The sequence below is a fragment of the Tenrec ecaudatus genome, chromosome 18 (assembly GCF_050624435.1).
Source record: "Tenrec ecaudatus isolate mTenEca1 chromosome 18, mTenEca1.hap1, whole genome shotgun sequence".
Lineage (NCBI taxonomy): Eukaryota > Metazoa > Chordata > Mammalia > Afrosoricida > Tenrecidae > Tenrec > Tenrec ecaudatus.
This window is the reverse complement of record NC_134547.1, coordinates 36,498,519-36,523,725: the sequence shown is the minus strand read 5'-3', so window position 1 is coordinate 36,523,725 and position 25,207 is coordinate 36,498,519. Positions and strand designations below refer to the sequence as shown.

Below are 25,207 nucleotides of genomic sequence, written 5' to 3'. Positions count from 1 at the left end.
CCTTCTGTAAGTGGATGACCATTTGCCTACAGATGGGCTTTGGATCTCCACTCTGCACTCCCCCTCATTCACAATGATGATTTTTTGTTCTTTGATGCCTGATATCTGATCCAGTCGATACCTCGTGATCACACAAGCTGGTGTGCTTCTTCCATGTGAACTTCGTTGCTTCTGATCTAAGTGGCTGCTTGTTTATCTTTAAGTCTTTTAGACACCAGATGCTGTATCTTTTGATAATCAGGCACCATCAGCTTTCTTCAACACATTTGTTTATGCACCTGCTTTGTCTTTAGCAATCCTTGAGTGGAGGCCCAATGTCCATCTGCTACCTTAATACTAAACATATATATATGTGTGTGTGTGTGTGTGTGTGTGTGTGTATAGAGAGAGATCTGTTTACCCCTCATCATATGTAAACATATTTACATATGTACATGACTATATTTAGACCTCTATAAATGCCCTTTGCCTCCTAGTTCTTTCCTCTATTTCCTTTTACTTACCTCTTGTCCTGCTATCATGTTCAGCCTTCATTTGTGTTTCAGTAATTCCTCTTGGCTACATTGCCCTTGATCAAGCTCTGCCAGGCCTCCTAAACGCTCCTTGACATCGATTTTAGATCACTTGTTGTTCCCTTGTCCCTGGGTTTGTTAACACCCACTCACTTTCCCCCGCCACTCCCTCTCTCTTGTCCCCTGGAACCTTTGGTCCCATTGTTTTCTCATCCAGATTGTTTATTCCACCTATCGCATCTAGATAGACATGTAGAGATAATACTATGCACAAAAGTAAGACAAAGCAACAAAATAACAACAACAAAAAGAATCCTATAAATAGTTCAAGGTCTATTTGTTGACCGTTAGAATTGTTTTCTGGTCAAGTCTGATGGGGTGCGATGCCATGGTTCCAAAGTCTGTTTCTGGTATTCCCTGGGGATTTCGTTGTTCTGCGCCCTTGATGCTCTGTTGCACACCCATTGATTTCACCTAGGTGTGGTGGGGTCAGATTGGGTGTAATTCCTATATTGTGTCTCCAGTGTTGTCCCCTCGTCTTCTAATTTCTAAAAATTTCCACATAAGCCTTTATATTGTTGACCTGGATTTAAATTAGAAAGTACTTTACACAAGAATTCACGAACCAAGGTACTATTTGTGAGATACTTTTAACTTTTGGTTAATTTTTCTATATCTTAAAAGAAAAATTTAATTTTAAACTACAGAACATTTTATATAATAGCTGACTTTCCAGGTAATACAGAGATCCATCTTTGTCAACTTGTTAGGCCCTAGTACTTGGAAATCTAATGACTTTTCCTTCTGTAATTTTGGAAACTAGTGTCTGTCATTAGTTTTTGAAATGTGACTCAGGCACAATGATGAGTAAACTGTCAAAATTTAAAGATTTTGAGGAAGAACTGCCACCTTTCCTATCACTTTTTCTGAAAAATTTTAATAAAGAATATGAGAGTTCTGATGCTAGTCATAGTGAACTTTGAGAGACTTCCTGCGAATCTTGAATGAGAAACCTTGTTTCTTCCCCTGAAAATATCTGGAAGAAAGCCTTTCTTTAGAGACCAGTTGAATAGAGAACCAGACTTCCTCTGGGGTCATGTTTTGTAGGAACTGAGTATGAACGAGGTGGGGATGGGGTGTACAAGCTACTTGACTTGACCTTCACAGGCCTACAATTTTGCCTTGGCTTACAACTGCTTAAGAAGTCCTTTCTTTTTCCTAGCCTCTTCCAAAGCAGTCATGATTGAGAATAATGTGTCTTTTGTCTTGATTTATTTCATGATAGCTTCAAAATATGTAAAATGTTATATAATTTGATTTTTAGATATTAAAGCTTTCAGAACACCATTTGTTGGCATTTCAAAAATCTCTAACATCTTTATGAATTTTCTACAAAAACTTAAAACTATTAGGAATGTCATATTATATTTTCATAGTTTATTCATTTTGTTCTGAATTCTATTAGAATTTTTCTCTAATGACTCTGATATCTTAAATACATGTATTATTTCTACTATAACAGTAGCATTTTATGATGGTACAGATTAACCAGTAGTCATTTACCATGCTCAGAGTGTGAATTTTAAGTCCAAGATTTTTCTTGATGCCAATATAATGCAGTTGATGCAGTTACATAAATTGGTATAAGAGAATCTATGCCAATAACGTTAATGTTACTATACTCTTAGCATTAAGCCCCTGATTTAGAAAACTTTCTCTGAGAAAAGCTTCCTTTGGGAATAGCATTTATATATTACTAAATAGAGGAAAATATATTTAGGTCATCTCACTTGCATAAACTGCTAACACATGCATAGTGCATAAGTGATAAAGCCATCAGCCGTGACATTTTGGATCATTCACATGGGCAATCTAATTTTCTTTATCAAGCAGTCTAAACTAACCTGCTTTATCAAGAAACTTAAGCTAACTTTTGAAACTAAAAGATTGAGTTTTATGGGTATGTCAGACCTAATTTTTTCCTTAATTAAAATTTAAGAACATCTTTACTTTATGGCAAGGGTGTCAAACTCAATTAAAATTGTGGGTCATTGGGTGCAACGACAGAATTCACGTGGACTACATCACATTTACAAATTTTGGTAAATTTATATTTTGAAGTGAGTATTCAGGAATATGGATAGGATAATTAAAACACTATGTAATTGCTTTTATTTAAACATTTATTTAATGTATTTATAAATCAAAAATTATTCTTTTTTACCCAAAACTTGCTAGTACTTTCCTCCTACTAGTTTTCACTACCTCTTATGTTGTGACCTGAAAATATAACAAAGTAACTAAAAAAAGCCCAAAAGGTTGGACTTTGGACAAACGTGATGCACAGTGCTGCCCTCTAAAGATGCTAACTAGCGCTGCAACTAGGTAGGGTTCGTAACAGCACAACCAAGAGTGCTCTTTTTCACCTTTTTGCTAGTGGGATCTGTTTACATTACGTGACACAGGGAGTGGCAGACATATGCTTCCAGACATCGCTGAAACTGAGTCAGTGTGTTTATACACGTCCACAGGCCCCCCAGGAAAGGCACTGGGCCACGTGTATACTCATCTTTGGTAACTAAAGGGTTAACAGTGGAATTGTGTGTTCAGTATTGCCTCGATATTCCCTAAGTGCTATTTTCTTCATAACAGTTTTTCTATTTTCATTTTATTTCAGAGCATTGTGGGCCACAAAAAATTACCTCAAGGGCCGCATACAGCCCATGGCCACTAGTGTGACACCCCTGCTTTATGGGAAACTTGAAATAATAATTAAATCCCCTGCTAAGTACATCCATAGAATTATGCTGGAATATTCATGGCTGTAGCCTTACAGGTTAGAAATAATAAATTGCTCACGGGTGCAACTAGCATACCAGTGTGGCAGGAGAAAGGGTGCTTAATGGGCCCAGTCTAGGCAAGCACTGGCAATGGGCAGAAGCAAACCCTGTTGCAAATTATTTGATCCCAACTCCTAATTGTCGGACAGGGGAAAATTGCCCATAGAGTTCTCAGTTATTCTAACCGGAATCAGAAGGTCACATTTTTCTCCTGTGGATTTGCTAGTGGGTGCCAACCTTTCCGTTAGCAACTGAGTACTTTAACCATTGTGCCCCTGCAACTATATGCTGAAGAATTCCTTGTAATTAGTTCAGTTGGGGGGAGGTTGATTTATGTGACACTAATAGGAAGAAGGGTGCTAAATCTAAGGTACAAGAGATAATTAAATTGTGTTCAGTGGCTACAGGTGAGCCTTTAGTTTGCACCTCAACCTCACTTTATAATAACTTCAAATAATGTACTGTATTACTTAGAAATAACACCCTGCTATTAAGCATTACAGTAGCTTCTGCAGTGATGGAAGTTTATCAAAAAGAGCATTTTATATGAAAGGGTTTTTAAAACTGATGTTGAAAAAGCATTCAGATTTTTTTGCACAAAAAATGAAAACACTTGTACCTGTAATTTTAATCAAAGCTAAATGTAATGGTGCTCTGATTACATTTTCTGAGTCACATATTGAGCTTAAAAACATTACTGGCTCAGGCCTGAGTTGTGTGCTTGGGGATGCTAGTTTGGATATTTGACACATAGCATGCACTTTGCCATGCTGAGTTATGTCAGCCCTGGTGGCATTTTTGGCTAAGCATTAGCTTATCACAAGGTCAGTAATTGAAACCCACTAGCCGCTCTGAGAAACAAAGTTGCAGCTATCTGCTCTCATAAAGATTTGCATTCTCTGGTCACTATAAGTCCAAAATAATTCTTTGGCAGTCAATTTGTTGTTTATTTAAGAAGTAATTACATGGCACTTAAAGCAACCGCTTTAAACTATAAGTTGTATGGGTGGCCATCTAAGGTACCACTTGAAGACCCATGGAAACAATTAGAGACCATGTGAAGCCCACCTTCATCACTCTGAGATTAAACAAACTAGATGGGGATGGTGCCCACCTTCTACTAACAGTCACTCTGGAAGGGGTAGCATTAGAAAGTCCAAGATAGAGTGGAGGAAAAATGTGGAAAAAGCTCAAACTCATTTAATAAGACTATGTTTACTGGTCAGATAGAGACTGGTGGAACTCCAAGACACCTTTAGTCACTATTTGACCTGGAACGAAATTCACTCAGTGACTCAGTTTTCAGCCAAACAATAGACAGACAGGTCTATAGGGGAAACAGTAGCACCAGGGAAGTGTATACTCCTGAAAATAATCAAACGCTGGAGAACAAGTGGGCAGTTTTTGCCCTCGGACAGAATTCAACAGGCAGGAAAGATTAGGAAAGAAGGAGAAATTGAAACTGGAAGGTAACTTAAAGAGGAAGGAAGTGGGATAAGTGAGACTACACATTGCAGACTGCAATCAATGATATGAAAAATTGTTTATGAATTGTTGAATGGAAAATCAATTAGCTATGTAAACCTTCACCCATTTCACAATGAAAAGTTAAAATTTAAAAGTTTAAAGGCATGTGAATGGGTTTTTAGTCTAAATTATCAGAAAAAAATATAACTTGTTCTTGAAATATAGTTAGCTACTCTCAACTCAATTAATTAATTGTTTTTTTATTCTAAACGTTCATATTTTCTCACATTACTAGTGACTGCTAAAATCACCTTTCTGCCTAGGGATGCATTATAGAATATAATTGCAAATATATATCTTAGTGAAATCATAATGTTGTATCAGGTAAATCAAGACACTCTTCTTGTTTATGTGGTGGATTATATTAACTATTTTTCAGATGTTGAACCATCTCTGCATCCCTGGTATGAATCCCACTTTGTCACAATGTATTCTTTTATATGTTGTTATAATCTGTAGGCCAAGATTTTGTTGAGTATTCTTGCATCTATGTTCATGAAGAACATTGGTCTGTAGTACTCTATCCTTGTGAGTTCGTCGCCAACTTTTGGTATCAAGGTTATGCTGCCTTCATATAATTAGTGTGGGAGTTTGCTGTCCCTTTCTGTGTTCTGTAAGAGTTTGGGTAGGATTGGTGTCAGCTATTGTCTGAGTACTTGGTAGAATTATCCTGGGAAGCCATCTGGACTGGGGCTTTTTTTAGGTGGGGGTTTTTTGATTACCTTTTTTATTTCTTCTTTTGCTGTGGGTCTGTTCAATGTCTTGGTGTGTTCATCTGGGGAGAGAGTGATTTTCCAGGTATTTGTTCATGTCCTCCAAATTACTACATTTGTTGGAATACAGGAATTTCATAGTGCTGCATAATTAATAAGGTCTGTGGTGACGTCCCCTGTTTCTAGAGATTGCCGTCTACTTCTTTTCCTTTGTTAAGTTTGCTAGTGGTTTGCTGGTTTTGTTTATCCTTTCAAAGAACCAACTGTGTGCTGTTGATTTTTTCAATTCTTTTATTTTCTAGTTCATTTATCTCCACACTTATTTTTATGATTTCTTTTGCTGTTGGAAGGATTATGCTGTTGACTCTGTTCTAGCTACTAGAAGTACTGAGTAAAGATGCTGGCCATCATTCTCTACTCTTTTTTCATGTGGACATTTAATTCAATAGAGTGAACTCTGATAACTGCTTTTGCTGTGTACCATTGATTTTAGTGTGCTGTGTTGTCATTCTCATTGGTTTCTAGGAATGTCCTAATTTCCTCTCTAATTTAGGCTAATACCCATTCTTTTTTGAGAAGTGTACTATTGAGTCTCCAAGTGTTTGTCTTTGTTTTTGTTGTCCTTTCTATTGTTGATTTCCAGCTATATAGTACTGTGGTCAGACAAGGTAGTTTAAATAACCTCTAGGTGTGTGATTTTATTCCGGCTTGTGTGCAAGCTTATGGTCTATTTTCTCATATGAGCTGTGTGCCTTTGAAAAGAATATGTATTTTTTTGCTGTTGGTTATAGACATATGAATATCTATTCGATCAAATTGTTCAATTGTGTTGTTCATTTCTTCAGTTTCTTTATGGAGTTTCTTGCCTGTTGATATATCTTTCTTTGAGAACAGTGTGTTGAAATCACCTACTATAATTTTTGATGTGGTGATTTCTTTTTCATCTCTTTCAGGGATCTCTCTGTGGGCGCATGCATGTTTATTATGTTTTGGAGTTCTTGGTCTACATATCCTTTGAGCATTATGTAATGCCCATTCTCATCTCTCATTATATCATGTACCTGGAGGTCTGTTTTGTCAGAGATTAATGTTGCCACCCCTGTCTGGGTTTTTTGTTGGTTTTTTTTTTAACCATTAACATGTGAAAAGGTCAGCCTTCCTTTGACTCTCATCTCTTTTTTTCTGTGAGCTTCAGATGTGTCTCTTGAAGGCAGCAGATTGGTGGATTTTGTTATCTAATCTAGTCTGCTACTCTTTGTCTTTTAATTGGTGCATTTAGACCAGGATTATTGAATCTAAATGTAGATTAGTCTGTCATCTCATACTATTATGTTTTATATTTTCCTTTTTTTCCTCTTGCATAGGATGGTGTGTGTGTGTGTGTGTGTGTGTGTGTGTGTGTGAGAGAGAGAGAGAGAGAGAGAGAGAGAGAGAGAGAGAGAGAGAGAGAGAGAGAGAGAGAGAGAGAAGTTCTTGTCTTCAGTTCTCCACAAGATCTGTAATGTTTTGGGTGCTGTTTTCAGTGTATTGGTTTCTGGGTGGTGTTACACTCTGTAGTGGTCTCCTGTTTGAGTGCTGGTTGTGTTTTTATGAATTCTCTAAATGTTTCTTTATTTGAAGAAACTTATTTCTCTTTCAAATTTAATGAAGACTTGTATCAGTCTGGGTACTTTGGAGAAACAAATCCACAGAAACTCATGTATGAGAGAGCGTTTTATATAAAGGTTAAGTGCACATCAAGAAAACATCCCAACCCAGTCCTGCCCAAATCCACAAGTCCAACATTAACCCATGTGTCCAACACCAATCCACACAGTCCTCTTCCATCTCACAAAACAGAAACAATGATGCCAACTGCAGGAGAAAAGCTGAGTCAGTGAATGGGTAAGCATCTCAGCGCTGGCAGGGTTCTGCATACTGCTGCTCCAGCACCCAGGGCTGCATTGGGGTAGATCCATATGGCTTCTCCTCAGGGATGTCTTGCAGGAAGTGAACCTTGGCAGCTGAAGCAGGGAACTGGCTAAGGCAGCTGCACCCTCTCCAGCCATCAGAAAGTAAGAGACCCGAAAACTCGAAAGGCTAGGCTTCCTGAGCCATTTATCCCTCTGTCCTTCAATTAACCCCACATGTGATTATAGGCCAGGTTGGCACAATAGACTAACTACCTCAAGACTTTTACTGGATAAAGGATTTTTAAAGTTGTTGTCTTTCAGCTTTCAAAATTTGTTGCTCCCATTTCTTCTTTTCTGCTTGGTCTCTGTAGAAAGGTCTGAGCTTATTCTAACCTGTTTACCTCTATTTGATTCTTTCTCTCTCTCTCTCTCTCTCTCTTTCTCTCTCTCTCCCCTCATGATTCTCTCATTTTCTTGAAGTTGGATAATTGGGGGGCAGGGAGTGGTTAATAAGATTGGTGTTCTCCTTCTTGAATGATTATCTTCTCCTCCACTATAATTTTGGAGAAATTTTCTTCCAAGAATTCCTTCACTATTTTAACTGCAGGCTTATTTATTTCTTCCTGTTCAGACACCCCATAATTTGAATATTGTTTCCCTTAATGATATCACACATCATCCTCGGGTGTTCTGCAAATGCTCTTAGTTGTTGTTCTTTCTCTCGTTTGCTGAATTCTGCTTGGTTGTCTTTGAGTCTGCGGGTTCGGTTTTTCCATTTCTTTCCTTCCCTTGGTCAGATCATGTACCCTAGTCTTTATTTGTACTACATCATTCCTTAACTCCTACTTTCCCTTGTGTTGTGAGGATTCTAGCATCTCCGTTTATTTTTTATCTGCTTTCAGGATTAATACCCTAATTTCTAGTAAGGCCCAAAACATCATTTTATTGTATTCTCTATCTGGCAATTCAAGGGCTTCCTCTGTGTAATCCATTGGGTTTGGGTAATCAGTATTGACTTTTGTTTCTCTTGATTTTTTTGTGGTAGCTGCAGGTGTTGGTTACTGTTAGCACTGCCTTCTGGTTGAGCTGAAGGTGCTTGTGTAGGCTTTTGGGAGGTGTGTGGCGTTGGGGCTGGCTATTTAAGTTAGGGCAGGATCAGATAGGTGCTAGAATCAGCACAGATACTGTGTGTAGATAAGGAGGGAGTGTCAGGTGGCTGAGTAGGAAGAATTATATATGTACTTGGGATTAGGATTTAAGTGTTGGTGTTAATTATCAGAAGGCTTCCTGGTAAATATAGTATTTGGAGATGCTATTTTACATGTTAAATTAAAGTGTTTTACTGAGGTGGAGGAAGCTATATCTAGAGGTTATGGTGGTTGGGGTAAGTGACATATGTATATATAAAATCTACCAGAGTCACTTATCAACCCTGTATACTGTGAAGGGAGAGTGCAGTCCTTCAGTTATTGTGTTTATTATAGAAGGCCCTTTTATAGTGGATTCGTGTACAATTTAGGATTATCGGCTCTTTACGTATTGGATGCCCAAAGGATGGGAACTTCTGAACAGAGCATGATCTGGCTAAGGACAATGAATCCCAGTGATTCCAGACTATTATACCATCAGCAGGGAAGTCACTGAGAAACTCGGAAATGCTGGCTTCCGTTTCCTCTGGTAGGGAAATTCGTCCTGGGTTTTCTTTCTCAACAGAAAATAGGACCAAATGTAACAATCTCCTGGAACCCACTGTGTTGTGGACTCAAGCCTCATCTGTCTACTGGTGCTGGATCCCTCCCTAAAAAGCTGGGGTTACATAACTAGAGAGCCTAGCTATTCCCTTGCTATTCGGGTAGTGAGCAGGCCTTGGTAAGGGATTGTCCCGATGGAATTCTATTCTTTGGGCCACCAGAGGTTCCAGCATCCAGGACATCCCAAAGTCCATGTGGGTGCCTGTGGCATGCCCCCGAGGGGCAGACTGTCTTGGGCTACGTCCCCATGCCTGTGAGTCACTGAACTCACTAGGAGAAGAGGCTGGCCCCTGCTGCCCCACAAACTAGGAAAGTAAGATGTGCTTGGGCACCATGAAAAGGAAACTTGCGCGCAGTTGCACAACTAAGTTCTTCATTGGAGAATTTAACAAAGAACCCTGGAGTGCTGTGAGCCCCAGTCTCGTGTCTGAAACCCCCGAATTGGCCTCCTCACCTGCAGATCCAGTGGTCTCACAATGGGAACTCCAGGCAGATAATTCTAAATCAGCACCATCTTCCCTGAAGTTCTCTGAATACATTTTTTAATGTAATGATTTTATTTTAAAACTTCAGCAATTCTAATAAATTGGAAGATCACCTAACTTGTAACCAATTAAGTAGATAAAAAATTTAGCTTTATTTCTTAAAAATAGTCTTAAATGCTTTAAGGGATACAGTTTTTCAAATATATATTCCTTTTAGAGGCTATCTGATCATAAATGCTTGAGAATTACTCTATAAATAACTGTATATACTCAAATATAAACCGACCCGAGTATAAGCCGAGGTACCTAATTATTACCTGGGAAGAAAGAAAAACTGACTTGAGTATCAGCCTAGGGTGGAAAATGCAGAAGCTATTGGTGAGTTTCAATAACAAAAACAAATGAAAATAAAATTACTAAAAATTGAGACATCAGTGGGGTAATGTATTTTTTTATTTTATTTTTTATTTATATATTTTAACATTTTATTAGGGGCTTATACAACTCTTATCACAATACATACATATACATACCTCAATTGTATAAAGCACATCTATACATTCTTTGCCCTAATCATTTTCTTTTTTCTTTTTTTACATTTTCTTAGGGACTCATACAACTCTTATCAGAATCCATACATATACATACATCAATTGTATAAAGCACATCCATACATTCCCTGCCCCAATCATTCTCAAAGCATTTGCTCTCCACTTAAGCCCTTTGCATCAGGTCCTCTTTTTTTTTTCCCCTCCCTCCCCGCTTCCCCCTCCCTCAAGTGCCCTTGGTAATTTATACATCGTTATTTTGTCATATCTTGCCCTATCCGGAGTTTCCCTTCCCCCCCCTTCCCTGCTGTCCCTCTCCCAGGGAGGAGGTCACATGTGGGTCCTTGTAATCAGTTCCCCCTTTCCAACCCACTCGCCCTCCACTCTCCCAGCATCGCCCCTCACACCCTTGGTCCTGAAGGTGTCATCCACCCTAGATTCCCTGTGCCTCCAGCCCTCATGTGTAACACAGTGTACAACCTCTGCCCTATCCAGCCCTGCAAGGTAGAATTCGGATGATGGTAGTTGGGGGGAGGAAGCCTCCAGGATCTGGGGGAAAGCTGTGTTCTTCATCGGTACTACCTCACACCCTAATTGACCCATCTCCTCTCCTGGACCCCTCTGTGAGGGGATCTCCATTGGCCGACACTTGGGCCTTGGGTCTCCACTCTGCACTTCCCCCTTCATTCAATATGGTATATATATATATATATATATATATATATATATGTACACATACATATACATACATATCATACACATATATATATACACACATATATCTTTTTTTTTTTTGCATGATGCCTTATACCTGGTCCCTTTGGCACCTCGTGATCGCACTGGCCGGTATGCTTCTTCCATGTGGGCTTTTTTGCTTCTGAGCTAAATGGCCGCTTGTTCACCTTCAAGCCTTTAAGACCCCAGACACTATCTCTTTTGATAGCTGGACACCATCCGCTTTCTTCACCAAGTTTGCTTATGCACCCATTTGTCTTCAGCGATCCTATCATGGAGGTGTGCAGCCAATGATATGATTTTTTGTTCTTTGATGCCTGATAACTGATCCCTTCGGGACCACTCGATCACACAGGCTGGTGTGTTCTTCCATGTGGACTTTGTTGCTTCTGAGCTAGATGGCCGCTTGCTTATCTTCAAGCCTTTAAGACCCCAGTCACTATCTCTTTTGATAGCCGGGCACCATCAGCTTTCTTCACCACATTTACTTGTTCACCCGCTTTGGCTTCAGCAGTTGTGTCAGGAGAGTGAGCATCATAGAGTTCCAATTTAATAAAAGAAAGTATTCATGCATTGAGGGAGTGTTTGAGTAGAGGCCCAAGGTCCTTCCGCCACCTTAATACTTAACCTATAAATATAGACACATAGATCTATTTCCCCAGCCTCTTATATATATTTGCATGTACATGTCTTTGTCTAGACCTCCATAAATGCCCTTTGACTCCTAGCTCTTTCCTCCATCTCCCTTGACTTTCCTCCTGCCCCACTACCATGCTCCGTCACCACCTGGGCTACAGCTATACCTCTTCTCTACGCAACCTTACCCTTGATCATTCCCTACCAGGCCTGCCACTCCCCCCTCTACCATTTTGGGTCCCATGTTGTTCCCTTGTCCCTGTGTTTTTTAACACCACTTCCTTACTCCCCCTACCCCCCCACCCAAAGTCCCCCCCGAACTGTCGGTCCCATTGTTTTTCTTCCAGATAGTTCATCCAGCCTGTCCTATTCAGACAGCCCTGTGGAGACACTAACATGCACGCCCCTCCCCCGAAAAGAATTTGTTCCAAAGGACTACATTGACTCTGCAGCTCTGGGAGATGGACATATCTGATCAGAGCATACGGGAGCAGATGAAGGGGCAGGAGGAGAGAGTGGAACACAGCCTGGCCCACCAGGCCGTGAGGAGGATGTTCCTGAGTAGAGCAGCCAGTCCACAGAGAGAACAACATGGCTGGCCCCACTATGAGAAATGATGTCACTCAGTGACTAAGGGCGATACAGGGGACAGCACCGGAGACACAGTGTGGGAACTGCACCAGACCTGATCCCACCACACTGAGGCGAAGCACTAGGGGAGAGCAGCAGAACAGCAGGGGAATGGAGTGGCAAGGTCCCCAGGGAATGCTGAAAGTGGACTTTGGGGCCAGGGCGTGGTGCCCCAACAGACTAGACTGGAAAACGCTCCTAAGGGCCAGCAAACGATCCCTGAACTAACTACAAGCTTTTCTCTTGTTCTCTTTTTCTGTTTTGTCCTTTGTCAGTGGTTTGTTTTTGTTGTTTTGTTGTCTGGTTGTATACTGTTGCTTTGTTTTCCTTGAGGTAATATATTTAAATATTTATTTTAAATCAAAAACATAAATAAAAGGACAAGTCATTTAACAGTAGTAAACCAGCACAGTAAGTGGAAAATAGGTTCAACAAAAACAATAAGGTATCAGCAATGATACCTTAAGAGTACTATTCCCTGAGCTCAATCAGCAACCAAGCTAAAATGTAAGAGTTAAAATCCTTCAAAACTGGATTCCTCATCATCATCCATATCCCAATGCAGAGCTTCAGCTGGTGTGAGGTCATCATAGACGCTGTCCTCACTGAGATCGCCGTCATCACCATCACTGCTGTCATTTTCATATAAAGCGCAGTCTTCCTTGCCATCCATGGCATTACTAAGACTACATTTCTGGAAGGCACGTCGCACCATGTCTTCCGGAATGTCTTCCCATGCATCTCGAACCGACTTTGCTATTAACTGTATGTCAGGCTTCATGAGATTTCCTCCTTTTGTTAGTCGGGCTTGACCAGATGACATCCATTCATGCCACTGACCCATGTATAAGCTGAACCCCAGTTTTTCAGCACATTTTTTGTGTTGAAAAACTCGGCTTATACACGAGTATATACGGTAAGTAGGTTAGAGAAGTAGGCACATCATTCTTGCCAGACCAAACTCTTAATAAATAACTACTTTTATCTTAAATACTGATCACTTAATATACAGTGATATTGCAAAGTGGGTATATTAGTCATTTCAAAGAATCTTTACCATAGGCTGTCAATCTCCAATAATCACTCGCTCTTATCAGGTTGATACCTACTCCTAGCAACCTCATAATGCTAGATAGAATTGGCCCTGTAGATTTCCCTAAACTGTTTACTGGAGTAGAAAGCCTTATCTTTCACCCTCAGAGTTGCTGGTGGATTCAACATGTAACCCACTATGCCCCTAAGACTCTTCCCATAAACTATACTTGACATTAATTGAAATTCATCCTTCAGTAAATACTATTCTTTGTAATTAAGGATTATGATGCCCACAAATTAGAATATGATTACATAAATGTTCTTCCTGTTAGGAAGCAAAAGTGAATAATAAGAACTATTACAGAGGTTTAGAAATGTCAACAAACAGACTCAACATGATTGTGGACACCCATCTTTCACCTGTTTTTCTTTATAATCAGAACAGTATTTATTTGTGACCTTAGCCTTCTAATGGTGTTGGGTACATATATGAGAAGATTACAGTTAATATGAAATCATACCAAACAATTGCTTTCTCTAACTCAAGTTAGCTCCATGTGTTTCACAATAGAACTAAGCTCCATAAGGTTTTCAGAGGCTAATTTTTAAAAGTAAGTCACCAGAAATTTCCTCTGAGGTAGCTGGGTGAATCAAATCTGATTAGCAGCTAAGTACTTTAATTATGTGTCCCACCCAAGGATTCTTATGCAAATATAGTGATTGAAAAGTATCTGCTGCTTTTTCCTGAAATTTTATGAAAAAACAACTTTAAAGGCACAACAAAGTGAATGAATCCACTTTTAGTGTACATTTTTGGTGATTTAATTCTAAGAGGCATTTGTAGAAATAATCAATTTTCAACCACCTTAAATTATATTACAAAGAAGCAACAGCCTTTCTCTACTCTACCCTTTTTAGTAAGCAGGAAGTGAATGGTAAATAGAAACTGTATGAAGTAAATTACATATAACGGCTACCTTTCAAGATATTTTCATGTTAAATAGAAGAATATAGGTTGCTAAAGAATTGCAAAGGGGGATGGGTATCTGACTTCCTTAGACTTCCCACTCAACATCCTGTGAAATAGATGTCAGAACTGCTTCCAGCCTCCAGTTAAGACACCTAACATTCCTTTCTTGCCATACTCTACTTCTGGGTTTAATAATTCATTGCAAAGGACATACAGAACTCACAAATCATGCTCATGATACTGGGTCTTATTAAGGAAGCAAATAATTGGAATTCAGAATGCAGCATCAAGAATGCTCACAGTAAAATTATTTGATTAGAAACCTCATGTTTGAAGGCATGCCTAGACCATTGGCCTCATGGCCAGCTTCAGCTCTCAGAGCCTGTTAACCCCATTGGACCTAGGCTTCTACCCTCCTTGGGCAATGTGAAGTTCTTTTAACTTATCCATAAGCCAGTGAATTCAAGACTTTAAAACCATTATAAGAGTCAAATAAACTACCTCTTTATGCATAATTTTCTGTATGGGTTCTTCTTTTATAACTCTAGATTTCCAAAAATTTAGCTATAATTTATTACAGAGAGCCTGTTAAAAATCCTAAAGTGAATGAGATCAATACTGCTTAGATAGTAATTAAAGACAGAGCCACATGTCTAACCTCACTGAACTCAATTCTATAATAAGACCATGTTCTGTAATTCATTCTTGGCCTACACTTACAAATTTGATTTAAAAAAAACATTAGCAAAGTCTTCTGAAATAACTCTGAGTTGACTCTTGCCTTAGGCTGTTTATTTTGTTAGTAATTAAACATTCTTTAATGTTTATATTTTACATACCTGATCAATATATGGTCTGTATTAAAAAGAAATTAGCTATTAAATTATATTAGGACACTTCAAATAGTTCACTAAAACATCCAATATCTTTTCGTTATATTTTTACATGAACTTTTAAAAGTTTGCAGATATTTAATTATTTTAAAGATTCTAATCTGTAGTATATACAATTAAATAATATAGTTTCTTGGTATAAATTAGCCTACTAAAACAAACTTAAATATAATCCTGCAATTCATTTTAATATGTTCTTATTACAAAAACCTTCTGTTGTGTTTTTATTAAAATAATTCTGGTTGTGTTTTATTGCCTTGTTAAATATGAGTTAGTTATATTGTATGCAGAAGAAGGGTATTAAGTAGGTGGTGGTTTGTAGAAAATGACCCTTTAATTATCTGAAGAACTCATAGACTTCTTTCTACACCAAGAAGCTTCAAAAGTTCATGGTAAAGAGAATGAAAGATAATGGATTTTTTCCCACAAACACCTTGAACCCTCTTTCTTAATATGCCCAAGAGAATTAAAATTTTATATCTGTGCAGTAACTAACACAAACTTACATATAAATGGTTATTCATAACAGTACTAATCACAGTAGCACAAAATTTTAAAAAGTTCAAATGTCCATCTATAGATGAACAGATAAACAGTAATGTGGTGTTTATGTTCAGAATATTCCCACTCCCCACTGCGGCTCTCAAGTCAGTTCTGATTTGTAGTGACCCTGTTGAATAGAGTAGAGCTGCCTCTCTGGGTTTCCGACACCATGAATCTTTACAGAAGCATAATGCCTTATCTTTCTCCTGAAGATTAACTGGTGGATTTGAGCTGTTAATCTTGTAGTTAACTACTATACCACCAAAACTCTGGGAGAATTTTGTTGTTGTTACTAAAATTTAAACTGATATAGAGTCCATGCTGATTGTTAATGACTCTAAACGACAGGGTAGAACTTCCTCTATGGGGCAGACTGTAACTGGTATGGGAGTAGAACCCCACATCTTCTCCCTCGGAATGACCGGTGTATTCGAACTGCTGACCTTGTGGTTAGCAGCCCAATAGGTAACCCACTGCCACCGGGACTCGGGAAATATTACTCCACTATTAAAAGGATTTATTCATTTCCATATGCTAAGCAGATCATCAGAGAAGCTGGTTTTTATGAAGCAGAATGCTGCATTGGGTTTGGAGGAATGTTTATTAACAACCTGTGATATGCAGATGATACAATCTTTCTTGCTGAAAGTGAAGAGGACTTAAAGGACTTGCTGATGAAGGTCAAGGATTGCAGTCTTCAGTGTGGATTATAACACAATGTAAAAAAAACCAAAATCAAAAAACAGACAAAAATCTTCACAGCTGGACTAGCATGGAACATCATGATAAATAGAGAAAAGGTTAAAGTTGTCAAGCATTTTATCTTGTTTGGATCCACAATCAAGTGCTCATGGAAGCAATAGGTCAAGAGATCAAGTGTATTAGTCTGGGTAGACTAGAGAAACAAATTCATAGAGACACTCATGTATATAATATAGAGTTTTATATATAAAAGCAATTGAATATTGAGAAAAATCCCTAGACCAGTCCAGATGAAGTCCATAATTAGCCCGTATGTCCAATACCAATCTGTAAAGTCCTCTTCAAACTCACAAAACACATACAATAATGCCGAATACAGGAAGATCACAAGTCTGAGGAGAAAGTCTTGTGTATCTAGTGGAAGTGTAAGCATCTCAGCGCTGGCAGGAATCTCTAGTTGGCTCTTCAGCTCAGGGCACTTGCATAGCTCCATGTGTCTGGTCAGCTGAAATGTCTGTGTCCCACCTCCAGCAATCTATTTATCTTCGTGGTACCTCCAAATGAGGTCATCAAGCTACGACCTGATTGACAGGCCAGACTCCGCCCCTTCACTCTTACGTCTTAAATTGACAACAGATTATGTAACTACCACAACAAGGATGTTACTTTACGGACTAAGGTGTGCCTTACCCAAACCCTGCTATTTTCAGTTGGATCATATGCATGTGAAAGTTTGACACTGAATAAGGAAGACAGAAAAAGAATCAATGCATTTGAATTGTGCTGGGGTTGCATATTGAAAATGCCGTGGACTGCTAAGATGGCAAACAGTTCTGTCTTGGAAGAACTATGGCCAGAGTGCTTCTTAGAGGCGAGGACAAAGAGAGCTCATCTTACTACTTTAGACATGTTGTCAGGAGAGACCAGGCCCTGGAAAAGGACATCATTATCTGGTGGAGGAGCAGTAAAAAGAGGAAGGCCCTCGAGGTAATGGACTGACTCAGTGGCCGCAATGATGGACTCAAGCATAGGAACTACTGCACAGGATTGAGCAGGATTTTGTTCTTTTGTGCATAGGGTCGCTGTGGGTTCTTAGGGACTCAGTAGACTCAAACAACAACAAAAAGAGGACTGTAAATTGGATACTTGTTACTAAATGGATAAGGGCTGGAAATAAGTGGTAAGAGCCAGATACTAAAGATCATATAATACATGATTCTGTTCATATGAAAAGACTAGAATAGACAAGTGAATGGAGAGAGAACATAGAATCGTGGTCTTTATAGAGACTATTACAAACAGGTAACAAACATGGTCAGTTACTAACCAAAAAGTTAAAGGGTTGAGTCTCAAATTTTGATGATCTTCTGTGGAAAAGTTCTATTCAAATGCACCTGTGATTAGGGTTGGGAAAGGGGCATGCAAATGGAGAGTGGCTGCTTTATACTTAGGAGTTTTATGAGGATCAGAATGTTCTAGAATTAGAGTGGTAATGTTTTTATACTGTGGATATATTACATTGCTAAATTTTATATTTAAAAATAGTAGACATTATGATACATTAAAATACATCAATAAAAATTAATTTTAGAATGTTTTACAGTAAGAGATTTTTTCTTTAAAAATGATCACTGTTTGCATTAAGAATATTTTTAATAATTGAATTTTTTTAAGGAATTTATCATGGCGTCCTGCACTGACAACTAGAAGTAAACTACGAATTCCACATTCTCATGCATTTATCGATCTGACTGAAGATTTTACAGCAGGTAAGTTGTGTGTGAATGCAAAATATGTTTAGAACTGCCAAAGAATTATGTGGTTTTATTTTCTAACTTTTTACTTAATATTTTTCTCCTAGTGAATGTTAACAACAAATGATAATAGGTTGAAATAAGCTTATAACATAAGAAACACTGCCCAGGCTTGCTACATCCTCAAAATTATTCCTATATTGAGTCCATTGTTGCTGCCTCTGTAACAGTCTATCTCTTTGAGGATCTTCCTCTCTCCTGCTACCACTCTACATTGTCAAGCATGATGTAATAAATCATTATTGTTTTGTTGTTCTTAATTTTTAGTCACCTTACAATTTAACTTCTCAATGTATTTGGAATTCTTGATAATTTAAGCACAAGGTTGGCTGTTGATTCTTTCCCTTTCTATTTATAATCTTTTTTGCTAACTAATACATATTATAAAATTAATAAAACATTTAGCTTATGTAAAAAAAATAATTTCAAAAGATTTTTAACTGTTTAATTATGGAAATTGCTATTATAGTAACATGGAGTAATATACCCCCAATTAATCACCTAACTTAAATGATCATATATGCCAATCGTGCTTCATCTGTATATTATATCCTCCTCCCGCCCCCATATTGTTGGAAAAGAAAACTCAAACATATCTATATCAGTTTGTATCACTAATAATTTTTCTTAATTTTGCCACAAAATTATTTGCATACCTTTAAAAATAATAATTTGGCAACCTCCTAAACTCTCTGCTCACATTTCAAAATATCCTAGCTCTCTCCTAAATGTTTTCATCACATCAGGAACTATTTAAGATATGAATAACTACTAAAGTTATTCATACTATAAGACTTTTAAGGTCTTTAATCTAGAGGTTTTCTCTTCAGAACATTTTTACATAAGTTTCAGTCTTGAATTCCTCAGCCTACATTTTGCTGATTCCTTCTTCCTGGTGTTAATGAGCTAGTCTATCCACTGTATTTCCTCTGAACCATTAGTTAGATTTGGAGACTTGATTTGACTCAGCCTTTTTTTAAGAGTGAGGAGGACAGGTATCAAAATTATTTCTTAGGTGTTATGAATGTGTCACTTCATCGAAGTACATGTAACTCATGTTCTCTTTGATGTTAAACTGTATCAATTGCATAGTTGTCTTCAGCATAGGCCATCCACGTTAAAGTTTTCGTAATTGCTCTTAGTACCCATCAATGACCATTGTCAGGTCCAGTTACTTTAAGAAAACATCCAGACTGATTGCCATCAAGTCCATGGTGACTCCAAAATATTACAGAGTGGAATTGCTCCAGAGGGGTTTTTTGACTATAATACACGGGAGTATCCCCCCCAAAACAGAATTTTTTTCCAAAGCTATGTATATAATTTTTTTACAAACAACCTCATCACCTTCAATGTATTCTCCATTACACTTAATACATTTGTCAAATTTGTGATTCCATTCTTGGAAATATTTTCAAACTCGTCTGTTTGGATGGATGACAACACCTCCCTCGTTTTTTTCCTCACCTCTTCTACATTGTCAAATCACTGCCCTTTCATGTCCCTCTCCATTCACAGAAACAAAAAAAGTCAAATACGATCAGTTGAGTAAGGTTCGTGGAACAAGAGCGGCATGCTGTTTTTGCCAAAAACTGATGTACAGAGATGACTGAATGAGAAGGTGCATTGTTGTAGTGACAAAACCGGTTACTCATCTGCCACAAATCAGGTCTTCTTTGGTCGCACACTGATACACATTCTTTTTAGAACCTCCAAATTGAAAGTTCATTCCTGGTAGAATGAACTCTAGATCCACTATCCTCCTCACATCAAAAAAACATAAGAGCATTATCTTGATCTTTGATTTTATTTAATGACCTTTTCTTGGTAACTGGCGTCTTCCACGGACTTGATTGACATTTGCTTTGGGTATCATAAGAACAACACCATGTCTTGTCACCAGTAAGGACCTTGGAAAAACAGTCTTGGCTGTATTGAAGCTGCTCTTTCAAAGCTTGCCATGTTTCCAGTCAACGCTCTTGTTCCTGGTCAGTTCACAGAGACGCCTCTCATTCCAAAATCTTCCGTTAAAATTTGTTGAATCAAGATCCAAGATAGTCCAAATAACTTCCTCATCTCTTCAATGATCCCTCATTAGATCCTGAAACACAAGTACACAAATTTTGTCACCATTTTCATTCATTTGGGAAGTTAACGAAGGTTTAGAACAAGGTTTGTCATCTGTTGACATTTCACCTTTTTTAAATGAGAAAACCATTCCTACACTTGAGTTTTTCCCAATAGTCCTGTTCTTTTAAGCTGTGTTCAACATTACAACACTGTGGTAGTTACATAATCCGTTGTCGATTTGAGACTATTAAGAGTGAAGGGGTGGTTGCAGTTTGATGACCTCATTTGGAGGCACAAAAGACATAAATAGCTTGCTGGAGGCAGGACACGCCCACTCCCTGTGTACATTCCTGTTGGCAAGACACATGTAGCTACGCTAGAGCTTTGGAGCTGAAGGAGCCACGTGGAGACCCCTACCCATGCTAAGATGTGTCCACTGCCACTGGGCCTACAAGACTTTCCACCCATTGGCCTGTGTGTGATCTTCCTGCATTCAGCATCATTGCATATGTTGCATGAGTCTGAAGTGGAATTTATAGAGTGGTATCGGACATATGGACTAACACGGGTCTTATGGACTTTAACTGAACAGGGCTTGGATGTTTTCTTTTTCTTTTTTTTTCCCACTGTGCAGCCCGCTTCAATGCCTGAAGCCCATGGGGTAAAGCCAGGCAATGGTTCAGGGTTACAGTTTGCTTTGGCATGGGACACTGTGAAAGGCCCATGGGATTGGACCTGCCGTAAATCCAAACCCATGCACAGGGATGTTTTCTTAATTTATAATTGCTCTTTGATATAAATTCCTATCTTACAGACATATGAGTGTCTATGAATTTGTTTCTCTAGTCAACCCAAACACATTCTGTGGCATTTTGCCCAAGCAGGAAACAGAATTTCACAGCCACACAGCTGTTCTCTTAAATCGGTCATAACAAAAAATGAGGTTTGAGTGAAACTGCTTTTACAGAAAAATTTACTGTGACCAGAGAACCTTCCCAGGCAACACCACTGGGTGCACTAACTCAGCACAAGTTGCTTAATGATCACCTAGTAGGAACTCTGTAGTGCATACTATAAAAGTTCCCACCAGCAGAGCTTTTTTACATTGGGGGGTACCCCCTTATATATATGGAAACAATTCATTGGAGCTTTTTTTCTGCGTAGCCTTTAATTGAACTAGAACTATCAACCTTGAAATTAGCAACTGATCACAATCTGAGTCTAACTCCTAGGAGCCTAATTATTTCCATTATAATTAATACAATGCCATTCCTCTTGACTGTGTGATTTTTGGTCTGGTAAAATCGTATTATTTTCTGATTCAAAATGGCCAATACCAGTTCATTTCAGCTTACTAACCCTCTCAGATATTGGTCTTTATGTATTCCATTTCATGTACAGGACTTCCAATTTTCCTAGATTCTTATTTCAGACATTCCAACTCCCGATTATGAGTAGATTTTTATAGTTGAGTTGTACCCCATCAGCAAATGATCCTGAAAGCTCCACTTCCACAGACTTGACTCCATTCGTGTCACCATGATCAACTCCTCTCTGTCGCATTTTGAGTGCCTCTCCACCACAGAGGGGCCCATCCTCTGACACTATCTTTGACAAGGTTCTGCTTGTTCAGTGTTTTCATGCTGTCCAGAAGGTTTTCAGCTGCTACTTCCTGTGAAGTAGGACTTGTCACTGTTTTCTAACTGTAAGCTCTATAAGGAATTTTGTTTTTTAATAATTCATCATTTTAAAACTATTGCACATTATTTTTCCAACTCCTCTTTGTCAGTTATTTAACTTCCCCTTCACCAAGTGACCTCTGTCCACCCTCTGTTTTACTGACTTCACTAAGCATGTCTTCCAAGTCCATTTGTGTCATGAGTTATTGCACAGCTTCATTCTTCTTTGGCAATGTGTATATGTGACAAAATTTCTTTGTACATTCTTCTATCGACGGACGTTTAGATTGTTTTCATTATCTCGCTGTTGTGAATAGTCCTTCAATGAAAATGGTGCTTGTACTTTGTTCCTTCTTTTTTAGAGTATATACCAAGTAGAGGGATTACTGTTTCATATGGTATTTCTTTCCCAAATGTTTGAGGAAGCACTGTGCCACCTTCTAAATTTTGGAATTCCTTAAAGAGACAAGAATGTTGTAAATGGGTTTTCCATTGAAAATTATTTTTTCTTTTTTATAACATGTTAATGTGTTCCTTAGCTGTCTTACAAAAGCTTTCAAACAAGCTGTATGCTTTTTATTGATCTTAGTTACTTCATACAAGTATTGGTGGTAATGAGCTGCTAGCTAAAAGGCACAGCTTCAGGAGAAAGGTCTGATCATCAGCTCCCTTAAAAAGCATAGCCCAGAAAACCCTGTGGAGAAGTACTATTCTTTTACAGATAGTGTCTCCATGAATTGAAAATCTGTACTGCACATAATAATAATCTACTCAATAGTTATCATTTGTTACAATATCTTTTTAAAACTGGTTAATTTTGTCTAATCTTTGTTTTGTTTCAGTTTGTAATTTTTTTCAATTGTTCTCTGGTGAAAATCCTGACCAGGTTTCTTTCTACCTGTTATTTTAAATAATATTTGTCAGATCACCGATTTGCTTTTAATATATAATTGAATTTTCAGAGTTTAGGAGTCATTTTTTTCTCAACAAAACCTGACTTTCAATAATTTCTTTCTAATTCCAATTAAAAACAAAAACGCAAACTTGTGGCCATTAAGTCATTTCTGACTTATAACGGCCCTATTGAGTAGAATTACCTGTGTGGTTTTCCAAGGCCGTGTCTAGTTACAGAGGAGCCCTGATGGTGTAGTGGGTTCCACATTGAGTTGCTAACTGCAAAGTTGCAGTTTGAAACTAGCAGCTGCTCCAAATGAGAAAGCCAAAGCTTTCTCTTCCTATTAGGATTTATAGCTTTGAAAGCCCCAAGAGGCAGTTCTACTCTGTCTACAGGGTTACTACGAGTCAGAATGAAGTCATCAAAAATGTATTTTACTGCCATTTTGCTTTTATGTGTGTATAGTGTGTGTATATGTTGTGTTTAGATTCTTTGTTCTTTTATTTCCTTGTTTTGGGTGTTGGTCTCCGTGTGTTAGTTTTTGTGAGACATTGTCTTATGTTGTTTTCAGGTTTGCATCTTGTTGCTCTTGGTTTTTTGACCCTAGTATGTCATTGATTATAGTTCTTTTCATTTCTCCTTACCCTGGAATACTTTTATTTCCCTGTTATATTTCTTGGATAATTTGGCTGGATACAGGATTCTAAGTTGACAATTTTCCCTGCAATACTCTGTATACATCACTCCATTGTCTTCTTTCCTGTATGTTCTGCTGAGAAATCTGAAGTTATTCTAATTGCTGAACTTTTATATGCAAATGATCTTTTTTTCTCTGGCTGCTCTTAGAATTTTCTCCTAGAATATTCTCCTTGTCCTTGACGTTAGAGATCTTGACTACAATTTTCCAGGCAGTTTTCATTTTGGGATCTTTCCTGGTTGGGGTTCTCTCGGCTTTCTGATAACTATCTTTTCTTCCTTTATAGATGGTTAGATTAGTTATTAGCGGAGTGTTCAGTGAATGGGGAAGGAAGTGTTGGGGAGGGGGAAGCGAACAAAAGGAGCAGTAGTTAAAATAAAAAATGGAAGGGATTGGGTAGTGTGTTATTTGGTAGGTTGAAGGAAGGGATCGTAGGCCCCAAAGGTGCCTGCCTGCAGAGATGAAGGAATGGCTACTAATATTTGATGGACAAAAATATATATTTTTAATGTATAATTAGTGTCAGCTTTTAGTTTTCTGAGGGTGAGAAGAACAGGAGAGGCTTGAAGTTAAGAAAGGTAAAACTAAAAGAGGCGAATAGTGTTATGAAGTAAAACTTTGGATCTTTAGATTAAAGAAAGGAGAGTTAAAGGAGAGGACAAGAGACTAAAATGGTGAGAATACTTGAATGGGAAAAACAATACTAGCACAGATCTGAGTTGTTAACGTATGTTTGCTGGGTTCTAAGCATTGCACAGGAACTTAGTCTCTGTTGTGCTTGCTACTTTCTGGGTAGATGGTGTACTAAGGGACTAGAAAGTAAACAAGTTAATTTGGAAGGCAAAAGGTAAAATTATATATGTGTGTATTTCCCCCTGCCCTTAAATATACCCAAAAATAGGTAAGTCCTGATTGAGGATGACTTTGACGAATAATGTACAGCATTGTAAAGAGGGGGAGGATAGGAGTGTTAGCACACAGAGCAATAGCAATGCCAAGACAAAGTCCAGCCCACACTTTGTCCTGGGCGGGGGCAGCAGGACTCTGGAGCAGAAGTATCTTGAGCATTTGGGGACAGTGCTTGCTGATATGTTGTTTACTATGTTGTGATTTTGTAGGGTGTCAGAGTAGGTTTGAAATTCAGACTAGGGGCTGATTTTGGTGTCCAGTATGGATGGCTGCGAGACCTGTATTCTTGTGATTTAAGTTAATTATCTCTACAGAATAGACCTCTGGTTAATCGGATCAGAGGAGACAGTGTTAGTTCTTATTTTGATGGTAGGGTAGCCAAGTGGGAATGGGGAAATGGGGTCTGTTCCTGTCACCTACATAGGTAGTGTAGTAAGCAATGGACTACTCAGAGAGGGCCGGTGTCTTATGTGAAAGACGGGGTATCCTGACACTCTAGATAAAGTGGACTGTGAGCAGCCTCTGGTCCCTAGGACACTGTGTGCAGCCTAAACTTGGGCAACCTGGTGCTAGTACAAGCTTCTGCTTGTTAAACCTGGTGGATTTTCCCTGCTGTGTTATGTTCAAACTTTGTTAATGAACCAGGTATGTGATGGAGGTAATACAGGAGAATTTAAGAAGTAAACAAGAAAACCCCAGAGTGACCATTTTTGTTAAGGTCTCAGACTTTG

General features: G+C 38.4%; 1 protein-coding gene and 1 non-coding gene across 2 annotated transcripts in view; one reads left to right on the top strand and one right to left on the bottom strand.

Moving 5' to 3' along the window:
• The window catches only part of ITFG1 (integrin alpha FG-GAP repeat containing 1), a 242,724-nt gene that overhangs the window by 22,749 nt on the left and 194,768 nt on the right, over window positions 1–25,207 (top strand). Inside the window, exon 6 of the mRNA XM_075537119.1 lies at window positions 18,087–18,181. Coding sequence (XP_075393234.1) covers window positions 18,087–18,181 — 95 coding nt within the window. The remainder of the gene's footprint in view (window positions 1–18,086; window positions 18,182–25,207) is intronic.
• Window positions 20,921–21,054, bottom strand: LOC142432927 (small nucleolar RNA SNORA42/SNORA80 family). The gene has a single exon (XR_012781010.1). It is a non-coding gene; the product is annotated as a small nucleolar RNA SNORA42/SNORA80 family (small nucleolar RNA).